At 40.5% G+C, this 12,384-nt stretch overlaps 1 protein-coding gene across 1 annotated transcript in view; it reads left to right on the top strand.

Annotated features, from left to right (window-relative positions):
• The first annotated feature begins 1,084 nt into the window (after positions 1-1,084).
• Positions 1,085-12,384, top strand: part of GFM1 (G elongation factor mitochondrial 1) — a 43,881-nt gene continuing 32,581 nt past the window's right edge. The window contains exons 1-6 of the mRNA XM_028103133.2: positions 1,085-1,280; positions 2,807-2,959; positions 4,057-4,189; positions 4,625-4,829; positions 6,945-7,061; positions 9,128-9,278. Coding sequence (XP_027958934.2) covers positions 1,191-1,280; positions 2,807-2,959; positions 4,057-4,189; positions 4,625-4,829; positions 6,945-7,061; positions 9,128-9,278 — 849 coding nt within the window. The 5' untranslated portion in view covers positions 1,085-1,190. The remainder of the gene's footprint in view (positions 1,281-2,806; positions 2,960-4,056; positions 4,190-4,624; positions 4,830-6,944; positions 7,062-9,127; positions 9,279-12,384) is intronic.

Raw genomic sequence — 12,384 nt, 5'->3', positions numbered from 1 at the left:
TCATTGATGAGGCTATTGAAAATAAAGGAAATAGATGGCAGTGTTGAGAGGCAAGGAGAAGGGCAGGTCCTGATCTATTTTTGAAGGTGGTGCCTATAACATATGCTGACAGATTAGGCCAGAGGTGTCCAAGAGTGGTGTTGAAATGACTAACATTTTGGTCTGGGCAACTTGAACGGAGTTCCATTTTCAAAATAAAGACTGCAGAAGAAGGTTTTGGGGAGGAAGATGAGAAGCTCCATTTTGGACATACTGAGTTCCAAACGTTGAGATCTAACTGGAATTCTCAAGGATGCTGTCTTCCATATGGACTGAATATGTTACATTTAACATCGAACAATGAACTTTTTTGAAATGAGAAAAAATACTTATAATTGATCATTTTTCCATATTCTTTTCACGTCATGTCTTTTTTTTTCTTTTTCTTTTTAAAGATTTTATTTGAGAGAGAGAGAACATGAGCGGGGCACGGGGGGGGGTGGTGTTGGTGAGGGGCAGAGGGCAGAGCACTGGGAGAAGCAGGCTCTCCACTGAGCAGGGATCCGGATGTGGGGCTCCAATCCCTGGAACCTGGTATCATGACCTGAGCTGAAGGAGTTGCTTAACCAACTGAGACACCCAGGCGCCCTTCGGGTCATGTCTTATAATTATTTTTTTCCTATTTGTAATAACATAGATAACAATTTTTCTTTTTTCTTTTCTTTCTTTTTTTTTTTTACTTGAATTCTGTTATAAACATTTCTCTATATTGCTATTTTGGTGTGGCTGTTCAAGCAGGGCCTTGTAGGCACTTTGAAGGAGAGAGGAAGCCATTTCAGATTTTTTAAAAGTTATGAAAAATTTTAAACCTACACAAACAAAAGTAGACATGATAGCAACAATGAAAACGCAAAATAACCATGTTTAAAAAAGTTTGCCTCTTTCTGGGAGCATACAAATGCTTGATTAGCTCGCCAAAGCGACTGCACTTTCTCTTCCAAGTCCACAGACGGCGCTAGAGCAGCGGACGGGGCTGCTCTGCTCTGAGTTCCGGAAGTCCCTCCTCTTTCCTCTCTCCACCCCGCGTCCTTCGACTCGGAAGCGCTCTTCCGGCACTGATTGCCGGCGTGACTTTGAACGGTTCTAGGTGTGGGTCAGGTTGCTGAGCAGAACCACAGCTACCGGACCTTCACGCCCGTTCTGCGCTTGCCATGAGACTGCTGGGAGCAGCCGCCGCCGCAGCTTTGGGGCGCGGGCCGCCCCCGCGGGTCCCCGCCACCCTGGGCTGGCAGGGGAAGCAGGTACTAGAGCCCAGCGGGGCGAGACGAACCAGGGACTGCATACGGGACCTTGCTGTCCCTCCAGGGCTAGGGAACAGTGATGCTTTCCGTGGGACCTCCTGACAACTCCGGATGCGAGATGTCGTTCCTCAGTGCTGAAAAGTTTTTCGGCACCTGCACATCCTCTCGTTATTCATGAGCTCGTCTCGGTGCCTTGGGAGAGTGGAGGGGCCACCGATTTATGGTTCAGCCTCTTTTTTGGGGGAAGTGACTGGAGTGACGGTCAGAACAGCTGAAAAATTAGTGTGTTCAGGTTCGAACCCAGGGCTTCTGACTCATTATCAAGTGCTCTTTTTACTGCACAGTATGCTTGGGCTTTGGACAGCCCTCTTTGGGCAAACCCTAGGTTGTTTTGGCGTTCGAACTTCCGCGTACTTTTCTTTGATCGTATTTCTCCTTTTGCGGGGGTTGCAGAGTGGAGTAGGTTTGGGTAGGAGTTGAGCCTTTGCTAGTATGCAGGCATCGTTTGCTTGTTGGTATTCATGGAATTTCATCTAAAGGCCTGTCCGCTAGAATCCATTTACTGTTTGCCCACCTTTTCCAAGTTCTTCTGTGTCCCTTTCCCCAGAAGTGCTGCAGTACATTTTGGATGTGCAGTCCAGTAGGGAGTAGTTTATAATGTGTCTTGATTCGGTGAAATACAAGATTCTCCCACCTCCACCAAAATGAAATAGTTTTTTAAAAAGTAACTGTTTTTGTGCAGAAGGAATTGGAAACCTTTTGTGGGCTACCTTGGAGCTATCCGCACCACAGCACAGAGCATAAGTGTTTGAAAACATCCTCGCTAGCTGTGAACTACAGTAAGGGGGAGGGGGGGGCGGAGTAAAATTTAAACTAAAAACTGTGTTTCCTATTAAAGTAGTTGTTGGAAGTTGTCTTTCTGGTTTTATCAGCCTCAGCATATGTTTTCAAACCTGTGACATTCAGAGAAGTATCTGTTCCCTTTCATTTAACTAGCTCATTTGAATATATTTTTCTGATTTATTTATTTTTAAGATTGTGTATATCCTTTCTGCCCTCTCTTGCAGTTTCTCCTTTAGTTACAGGAATTGCAGGTTGAGGCATTCCCTCTTTTGCCTTCCCAGGCTATGATGTTTTGTGTCCATTGAGATTCGTTGGTGGAAAGATACTGCATACGGGACCTTGCTGTCCCTCCAGGGCTAGGGACTGTTCTTTGAGCTTCTGCTCATGGACTACCACAAGGCTGGTGGACAGGAACAGTGCAGAGGAAACAAGACTGAGGTGATTGCTCCATGTTAGCTGTTGCTGGGAACAGCAATGGAAAGAGGATTAGACAGTAAATAGAGGGCAAAACTTATAATCACTTTTCTGTTTCACAAGATGATATGGTCTGACGATAGCCTTCTCTGAAAATTGCATCAGTTAACTATCTGTGTTTTAGTTCCATCTCAGTTCCAGCCAAACCAATTCTAGTTGCCTGTTATCTCTTATAAAAAGTGCATTGATTTGATCTCTTATTTTTTCAGGTTAATTGGAAAGTCCACCGATGGTGTTCATCAGGAGTGATTCCGAATGAAAAGATACGAAATATTGGGATCTCAGCTCACATTGATTCTGGGAAAACCACATTAACAGAACGAGTGCTTTACTACACTGGCAGAATTGCTAAGATGCATGAGGTATGGAGTTCATGGTTGATTCCAAGCTAGTTAGAGCTTGGCTTTAATTGTTTAATAGTTATGATTTAATGAACATCACAAAACCTGAAAGATTAAAAGAATGGTTACAGTGGATCTTAATCAAAGTCATATCACAAAGGGAATAGATAGCTCAAATTGGCTTGCAGTGTTATTGTGAGGAATCTTTCTAGAAACCATCACTATGAGTATCCTCAGTAGATTGTCTTTTAGGAACGTTAAGTCTACACCTGAAACTAATATAACATTGTCAGTTATACTTCAATTAGGAAGTTAATTCATATGATATATTAAGCAGCTGTTAAAGTAGTATTTACATATTTTTTAATATCATGTAGAGATGTTTATAATGTTAAGTGGAAAAGGGTTTTAAAACTATGGTATGATGTTAATAGTTACAAAATACATGTATCAGGAAAAAAAATTTTTTTTTTTTTTAATTTGTTTGACAGAGAGCGAGAGAGGGAACACAAGCAGGGGAAGTGAGAGAGGGAGAAGCAGGCCTCCCGCCGAGCGGGGAGCCCGATGCAGGGCTCGATCCCAGGACCCTGAGATCATGACCTGAGCTGAAGGCAGTCGCTTAACCAACTGAGCCACCCAGGCGCCCCAGGAAAAAAATTTTTAACTTGAAAGTCTTCTAAAGAAACTACCATATCATTGAGTAACTTAACTCTTCAGATGCAGGTCATCTTGTTAAATCACATATTTTGAAAGCTGAATCCTTCCCACCCAGGCCTCAAAATCCACATGTTGTAGAGCAGGGAAAATCTGTTCTTTGAGCTTCTGCTCATGGACTACCACAAGGCTGGTGGACAGGAACAGTGCAGAGGAAACAAGACTGAGGTGATTGCTCCATGTTAGCTGTTGCTGGGAACAGCAATGGAAAGAGGATTAGACAGTAAATAGAGGGCAAAACTTATAATCACTTTTCTGTTTCACAAGATGATATGGTCTGACGATAGCCTTCTCTGAAAATTGCATCAGTTAACTATCTGTGTTTTAGTTCCATCTCAGTAAAGATTTCTTTCCTTCTTGGGACGCAGGGACGGGGGACTCTGAATTGCTGTGCTTGTGTTTAGGTGAAAGGTAAAGATGGAGTTGGCGCTGTGATGGATTCCATGGAACTAGAGAGACAAAGAGGAATCACTATTCAGTCGGCAGCCACCTACACCATGTGGAAAGATGTCAATATCAACATTATAGATACTCCTGGTGAGTTGAATTCTTGGTTTTATTGTTGCAGCTTGTTTTGACAAAAGCCCATTTGGTTCTTTACTATGACCCAGCTCATTTTTGAGTGTCAAATGATACTCAAAAGTGTGACTATGAATTCCTGTTGGAGAAATCTGACTTGGGACCTGGAGCATTTCATCATTATGTGGTTTCCTTAAAAAATAGTACAAAGAAATTGTGAGTCGGAAGGTTCTTGCCTCTTGAAAACTGTCGCTGATTTAAAGGTGCCCATGCCCTCATAGTTTTTTGAAGAGATGGGCCCCTGGACCTTCTGGTGAGTAAACAGTATGGTGTTTTAAGAAATCCACATTCTAATTAGAATTATGTCATGAGCAGAGATACAAAAGCTTGTGATCGTGCATGTTATAAAAATTCATACTTTGAGACTCTCACACACTTCTTTGTCTTATTTAGGACATGTGGACTTCACAATAGAAGTGGAAAGGGCCCTGAGAGTGTTGGATGGTGCAGTCCTTGTTCTGTGTGCTGTTGGAGGGGTGCAGTGCCAGACCATGACTGTTAATCGTCAGATGAAGCGCTACAACGTTCCTTTTCTAACTTTCATTAACAAATTGGACCGAATGGGCTCCAGTCCCACCAGGGCCCTGCAGCAAATGAGGTACTGAGCCTTAGAAAGAACATGAGGGGCTGTGATGATTTGGATAAGAAACCTTAATGCAGGAGGACAATTAACTCAGTGTCATTAACTTTATTCCCCCCCCCCAAAATTTTTTTCTCTAAAAAATTTATGTGAGTGACTTATCTTAGTAAAAGAAACATTGAGGTCAGTATTTGGTTTGTGGTGTGATCTCATCAGCTACCTTCTCTGTAAAATGGGGAAAATGTGACTAAAATTGTAGGGAGGTTTAAGGTGAGTTCAGAAAACAATCTGGCAATTCACTGCTTTGCTGTGATTAGAGAAGTAATAATCTAGTGTGGATTCTAAAAGTACTTTATAGGATTAGACAAACCTAGAGGATCACCTTCTGTTTTAACCTTTACTTAAGGAATTTTAATTAATGCCCTTAAGGAGTATGGTGTATTCCCTTGACTTCATATGGTAACATACTTGCTAAGACAACAGTAACACTTCCTTTCTGTACCAGATGTAACTAAGTCTGGTTGTAGCATTTTACACTTTGCCCAATACTGTATATTTTACATAGCCTTTGAAAAGAGTGGAAGTTTCACTTTTTACCTTTGGTAGATGTGTAAATGGAGCTATCAGGTTCCTAGTCAACATTTCCCAGGGCAGAGCTGATGAAAATAGTAAAGTCTGTGGTAGTGGAGAGACCAAGAGTGATGTGTCCGATGACGAAGGATATGGTGTTGAAGAACTTCAAGCGCTAGTATTGCTGTGTGCACTGATGGAAGTGATGTATTTGGGAATATAAGCATGAAAGTTTTCTTTATTGGGTGTTTGTAATAATTTCTTGGCAAAACAAAACCTTTTCACTTTTTGTCCTTTTTAACTTATATTTTACTTGTACTTGGCAATGGATGGGCTGTTTCCACCAAGTCTTCGACTGAATTCCAGGAACATTCTCTTTTAGCATTTGACCACTGCAGTTCTCTTTCTGCTCTACTCCCTTTTATCCACATTCTGTAACTCCTATTAAACAGATTTTAGAACTTCTGGATCCCGTCTCCACGTATTAACTTTTCTACCATACACTCTCATACATTTTGTTTCTTCTCATTTTGGACTGCGTAATGAAAGAATTCTTGAGGTTGGTCTTCCAACTCACTAATCTGATATTTAACTGTGTCCCTTCTATTAATTTAGCCTGTTTTTTTTTTTCTTTTTAATTTCTGCAATTATGTAATTGCTTTCCTAAACTTTCTCTTTTATTGCAACATTTTCATTAATAGAGAGGTAGTTACTTCTCAGGTCTTTACTTTTTTCTTTTTTTATAACTCTCTACTTGGAAGTTAATACTGTTTCTGGAGCTCACACCTCTTTCCAGCTATTGGTAACCTTCAAATATTTGGTGATTCTTAGTTATCTATCCATAGTTATAGATGGAGGCCTAGAGTCTAGACTAAACAATGGTAGAGCATATTTTTTTTTTAAAGATTTTATTTATTTATTTGTCAGAAAGAGAGAGAGAGAGCATAAGCAGGGGGAGAAGTAGAGGGAGAGGGAAAAGCAGGCTTCCCACTGAGCAGGGAGCCCGATGCGTTGCTCTATCCCAGGACCCTGGGATCATGACCTGAGCCGAAGGCAGCCGCTTAACCGACTGAGCCACCCAGGCACCCCCCAGAGCATATTTGTTTTTGAGTGAGAATTCCTGCCGGTGAATCCCTTCACTGGTTGTGCCTGATTGAGGGAACAGGCTGATGATGAGTGTCTGATTTTTAACGCGTGTGCTGAGAGTTCTCCTGTAAGAACTTCCTCTTCAAATAGCTGTACTCAGTTCTGCCAGAGTCGACTGATCTAAGAAAGAGATGGGCAAGGTGATCCCACTGTCCTTTAATTTTCTGACCAACCACCATTGATTTGTTCTTCCCCCTTATGTTTTTGATGCAGGATATAACTTTAGAGTTCTTTTGTTGCCTAAAATGGGTTTTGGCTTCCTGAGCATGGTGAGTTTGGTTGTTCCCAGCTGTTTTCTGTTTTCTGTTTTGAGTTCCTGATTATACCCCTCTCAGTTCCACAACATCTGCCATTGATTTATTTTTATTTGTCGTTTCAAAGGGATTTAGGGAGGACGTATGTATTTTTATTTTTCAGGTCTAAACTGAGTCATAATGCAGCATTTATGCAGATACCCATTGGTTTGGAGGGTGATTTTAGAGGTATAATAGATCTTATTGAGGAACGTGCCATCTATTTTGATGGAGACTTTGGGTAAGTTAAAAATGTATTATATCTTACATTTTAAAAAGCATCAAAGAGAAGAAAAAGGATGATTTCTTTAAATATAGAGAAAACATCTTTTTAAAATGTGGCTGGAGGAATATACTTCAAAATGATTTTGTTTTAATGCCTTTAATCCTAGTTGCTTCCCATTTTGCTTGATATTCATTCCAAGGGAGAGTGTGTTAACTTTTTGGGTAATTTATATCATGATATGCATGGTATGGTAAAAGGCCATCAGCTTGGGCTAATAATGTATCCCTTTTTCCACTTGTTCATTTATTTATTGATTCATTCTGTAGACTTTTATGGAGCCGCTACTATGTCCTGGGTATTGTGATAAAAACTTGGAAGAAAATGTGGATCATGAATATTTACTCTATCTACTTTATGAGATTACAGAGATAAAAGGATAATATGTAAAAGCAGTTAAATAGTACAAATGTGGTTTTGATAATATAAGAAGTAAATTGGTAATTTTATGACATGATATTTGATCCATCCGTCAATTTTGAGTGACCTCCACGTACAAAACACTAATTTCCCAGTGGTTATCAAACTTTGACATTCAGAAAGATCACCTGAAAGCTTGTTAAAACACATTCCTGGATCCACCTCCAGAAGATTCTGATTCAGTACATCTGGAGCCTGGAATGTGCATTTCTGGAAAGCTCCCGGGTGATGCTGGCCACTATAGATCTACAGATTGTATTCTGAGTGGCCCTGTTTTAGACAGTGTGGGAGGTCATAAATGACCCTTCCTTATGAGGAGTGGCCCCAGTAGCCTGGCCGCTTCCCCAGAGGCAATCCCTGAGAGGTTTTCTTTCTCTGCTGTGAAACTGGGATTGCTTGTCTGGCGGGTGGGTTAAGGGTGTTGTGTTCAGTTAACTATCATTTACCCTCATCAGCTGTATCGTAGGCAGGGAAAGGATGTAGGCTGCCGAGTGGATGAGGTGTTGCTCTCACGTTTTCTGTGACAGTAGGGACTGTGGTTTATCTACTGGTTCTTGGAGCGTAAGGAGCAGGAGGGTGTGGCTATTTTATCAGGTTTATTCAGTGCCGTCCCCAGCCCTAGAAGTTACTGGTACACAGTACAGACTCAAAAAACATTTGTAAATGAATGAGTAAATCCGCTTTTCCGAAGTTACCAGGGCACACATTTGTCTTCTAAAGTAAAGACTCAAACTTTGCTGTATGCCCCAACCACAGATGAAATTTCTTAATATACCTGCCGCCTTTCCCAGCCCTAGACCGCTGGGTATATAAATTTCGAAAGGACCCACCGCTGATTCTGACATAAAAGGTTAAGAACCAGGGAGCTTGACAAGAGGGATGAAATTATGATCTGAAGGCTGTGAAGAGCATTGTTTGGGATAATAAGAATTATTTTCTGAATATGTGCAGTTGGCTTCTTTATTTTTTTAATTTAGGAACATGTTTTCTGGAAAGCGTATTTTTTTGACATTAGTTTCCATTTTTAAAGAAATACTTTGAAACCTTTAAGGCTGTTGTTTTTAAATATCAAGTATACCCATTTCTCAGTTGTGTATATTTTATTTGTAACTCTTACCTATCCAGCCCCTAGAGAAATGGAGACCTGGGGTTAAGGTTGAAGAGTGTCATATTTAGTAACCTTTTTTACTGTTGAGTATTCTGTGTTAAAATTGTGTAATTGGGTTGGTTATTAATGGAAAGGAATAGAGTGAGGTCTCTATTCCTCCTTGTTAGTGACTGTGATATTCTGATTAATTTGCTTAATAGAATTTTCAAGAGTCATAAGAGCTTTGGAGTCAGATTGGCTTTGACTCTTGGCTCTCACATTTACTAGTAGTATAACCTTGGCAGTTTGCTTTGCCCGTTTAAGTATTTTTGCCCACTATTCTGTCTGCATTTTAAAGATCTACCTTAGTCTCACTTGCATTTTAATGCAAATATATCAGAGCTCGTTTTCATCTAAAGAAAAAATTTAGCCATTAGGGATTATCTTTTTCATTGGTGCTTTATACTGTTTAACTGGATATCCTTACAGTAGTAAAATAAAGCATTTCTTTTCTTAGTCAGGTTGTTCGATATGGGGAAATTCCAGCAGAATTCAGGGCAGCGGCAGCTGACCACCGGCAAGAGCTGATTGAATGTGTTGCCAATTCAGATGAGCAGCTTGGTGAGATATTCCTGGAGGAAAAAATCCCCTCAGTTTCCGATTTAAAGGCAAGTACAAAATAAGTCTTAAAATAACAAGAAAAAGAGGGTGCGGTTTTTTGTTGTTTGCTTTTTTGTGGGTAAGAGACATGATGCTTTTATGCATGGGTTTTATTAATGAAATCTGAGTAAATTCATTTAACATCATTGGTTTTTTCAAAAAATACTTGCTATGGCATATTACTTTTTAAGTATGGGAAAGGAGTTATAGTTTGTTCTAAGAAAAAAAAAGATTTAAACATCCAGCCTCTTGGGTATATCTTCTTAAGAAGAAGGAAAATAAATATATAAGTGTTAGAGCAGTAAGATTAAGTGACGAGGCTGCTGTTTACAGACTAAATGCTGATATTTGTACTGTTTAGAAGGCTGTATAGATTTCTTCACTTTTTCATTTATCTCCTTTTTTTTTTAAGATTTTATTTATTTGACAGAGAGAGACACAGCAAGAGAGGGAACACAAGCAGGGGGAGTGGGAGAGGGAGAAGCAGGCTTCCCGCGGAGCAGGGAGCCCAATGAGGGGCTTTATCCCAGGACACTGGGATCATGGCCTGAGCCGAAGGCAGACGCTTAACGACTGAGCCACCCAGGCACCCTGGTTCATTTAGCTCCTTAAAAATAAAAAAAATCTCTGCTTAAGACTGGTATTTATTTTTCAAATAGATAATTTTTCCATAGGAGACATACAGATGGCCAATAAGCACACGAAAAGATGCTCAGCATCACCAATTATTAGGGAAGGCAAATCAAAAGCATGAGATTTCACTTTATCCATTAGGATAGCTATTATTTAAAAAAACACAATTTTTTTTCTGTTGATAGTAAAATAACAAGTGTTGGTGAAGATGCAGAGAAATTGGAACTCTTGTGCATTGCTAATGGGAATGTGAAATGAGGCAGTCACTGTGCAAGAAATAAGGCCACTCAAAAAAATTAAACCTAAAACTACCATATGGATCCAGCAATTCCACTTCAGGATAATATCCAAAAGAATTAAATAGGTATTTGTATACCTGTGTTGATAGCAGCACTCTTCACAGTAGCAAAAAGCTGGAAACAACTCAAATGCCCATCAATGGATGAATGGATAAACAAAATTTGTGTATATAGATATATATATATAGATATATATATATATATGCGCACACAATGGACTGTGATTTAGCCTTAAAAAGGAAAGTTCTGTTGCGCTGTAGCGTGGATGAACCATGAAGACATGCTAAATGACATGAACCAGACACGAAAGGACAAATACCGTATGATTCACTTATATGAGGTACCCAGAATAGTCATAATTCTTACAGGCAGAAATAGTGGTCACCAGGGGTGGTGGCAGAGGGGTGGGTTACAGAATAGAGAGTTTAAGGAGGAGAGTTTCCATTTGAGATGATGAAAAAGTTCTGGAGATGGATAGTGGTAACGGTAGCATAGCAGTGTAAGTGTACTTAATGCCACTGAACTGTATACTTAAAAATGGTTAAAATGATAAATTTTATGTTTATTTTACCATTAAAAAAATACTTATTTTGCCAAACCACGTGGTACACTTAGCAGAGATCAGATAAATGATTACTGTGTGTAAGACCTTGCACAATGGTGTCTTTAGTAGGTCAAATGCACAAGGAAAGAACCCTGTCCAAGCTGAGGATGCTTACTAATATCATCTCATAACTTGAGTCCTTTAGCTTTCACAAACTCTGTAGGAGGGTATTGGTCAAGCATTGTGTCCTGGGAACCACAACAAGGGTTAGGTTTTTAATCTATTAAAGGTCATATGTCAGAGGTCCCCTAGACCATTCCCAGGTTCAGTGATTCACAAGGATCACTCAAAGTTTTCAACACATTTTCATACTCTTGACTATGATTTATTACAGTGAAAGGATACAAAGCAAAATCAGCAAGGGGAAAAGGCACATGAGGTGAAGTCCGGAAGAAACCATGTATAAACTCCCAAGAATCCTCTCCCGGTGGAGTCATGGCAGGGCATGCCTCATTCCTCCAGCAGTGAGTCGTGACTGTACCTGTGAGTCTCATCTATTAGAAACTCGGTGCCCTTGGTTCTGTCAGGGGCTAGTCACAGACATCCTCTGCCTAGCATGTACCCAGATTCCAGCCTCCCAGGAGGAAAGTGGGTGTTTAGCATTCCCCTCATTGTGTAGACTATAGGCACTGAACCATTCTCAGTTCTGGGAATGCCGGGAACCCTCCTGAAATCCAGGTTCCCAGACACCAGCCAGGGGGCCAACCTTGCAAGCAGGCCTTTCTAAGCATAGCTGATTCAGTGCTGCTGTGTTTACTGTTTTCTGCAGAGGATACATGGGTGTACTTTCTGTATTGTTGGATGTATCATTAGGGACAGTGGAAAGGCAACGCCTTTGGAGTGTGAAAATGATTCTTATGAAAACAAGGGAAATTTTTGGAAAAATAAAGCTTTTGTTAGGCTGGTATTAGGATAGTTGTAATTTTTTTTTTCTTCTGTTTATCTACCACCCTCCTGTTTTTCTGTTGTAAGTGTGGTAGGATTCTTTTATGTCCCTACCTGCACGTAAGGGAGGGGTGGTAAGGCAGAGTTGTGGTCCTGTGGCTTAAGGTAGCTTATTAAGTGGTTAGTGACTTAACCATTTCTGGATCCAAGCAACAGCAAGCTTTTAAGATAATTTCAAATGGTAATTGCTTTCTTGCCATGCACATTTCCCCCCTTTTTATACTTCCTTTATTGTGTGCAGCTGTTATTCTCCTTTTCATTGTGATGTTTCGAAATTGTGGTGGTTAAGTTTTTGCTTTAAGCTTTTTAAGGATAACTAGTTTTCTAGAGAAATAATTGTACACTGCTTCCCTACTTCTGCTGTGGCAGGTTGTGGCCACAGCACTGCTGTTGACGTCTTCCAGCTGCTAAGACGTGAAGTTAGTTTCCCTGCTTGCTCTCTGACACCTACTGAGCCAGGAGAGCCACTTGTGGCACGCAGCTGGGACACATTCATGGTGCTTGCACCGGGGTTGGGGTAGGACCTGGAGGTCATCATTGTAGAGCCTGTTACTCTCATGGCTCTGAATTTATGAGTGATTTGTACTACTTGGCTTCCTGTATGTGTGTTGTTTAAAAAAAGAAAACATCTGT

This window comes from Eumetopias jubatus, unplaced genomic scaffold, assembly GCF_037043125.1.
Source record: "Eumetopias jubatus isolate StellerSeaLion01/CBP00866 unplaced genomic scaffold, mEumJub1_p1.0 scaffold_1, whole genome shotgun sequence".
Taxonomy (NCBI): Eukaryota; Metazoa; Chordata; class Mammalia; order Carnivora; family Otariidae; genus Eumetopias; species Eumetopias jubatus.
This window is presented reverse-complemented; position numbering and strand designations above follow the sequence as displayed.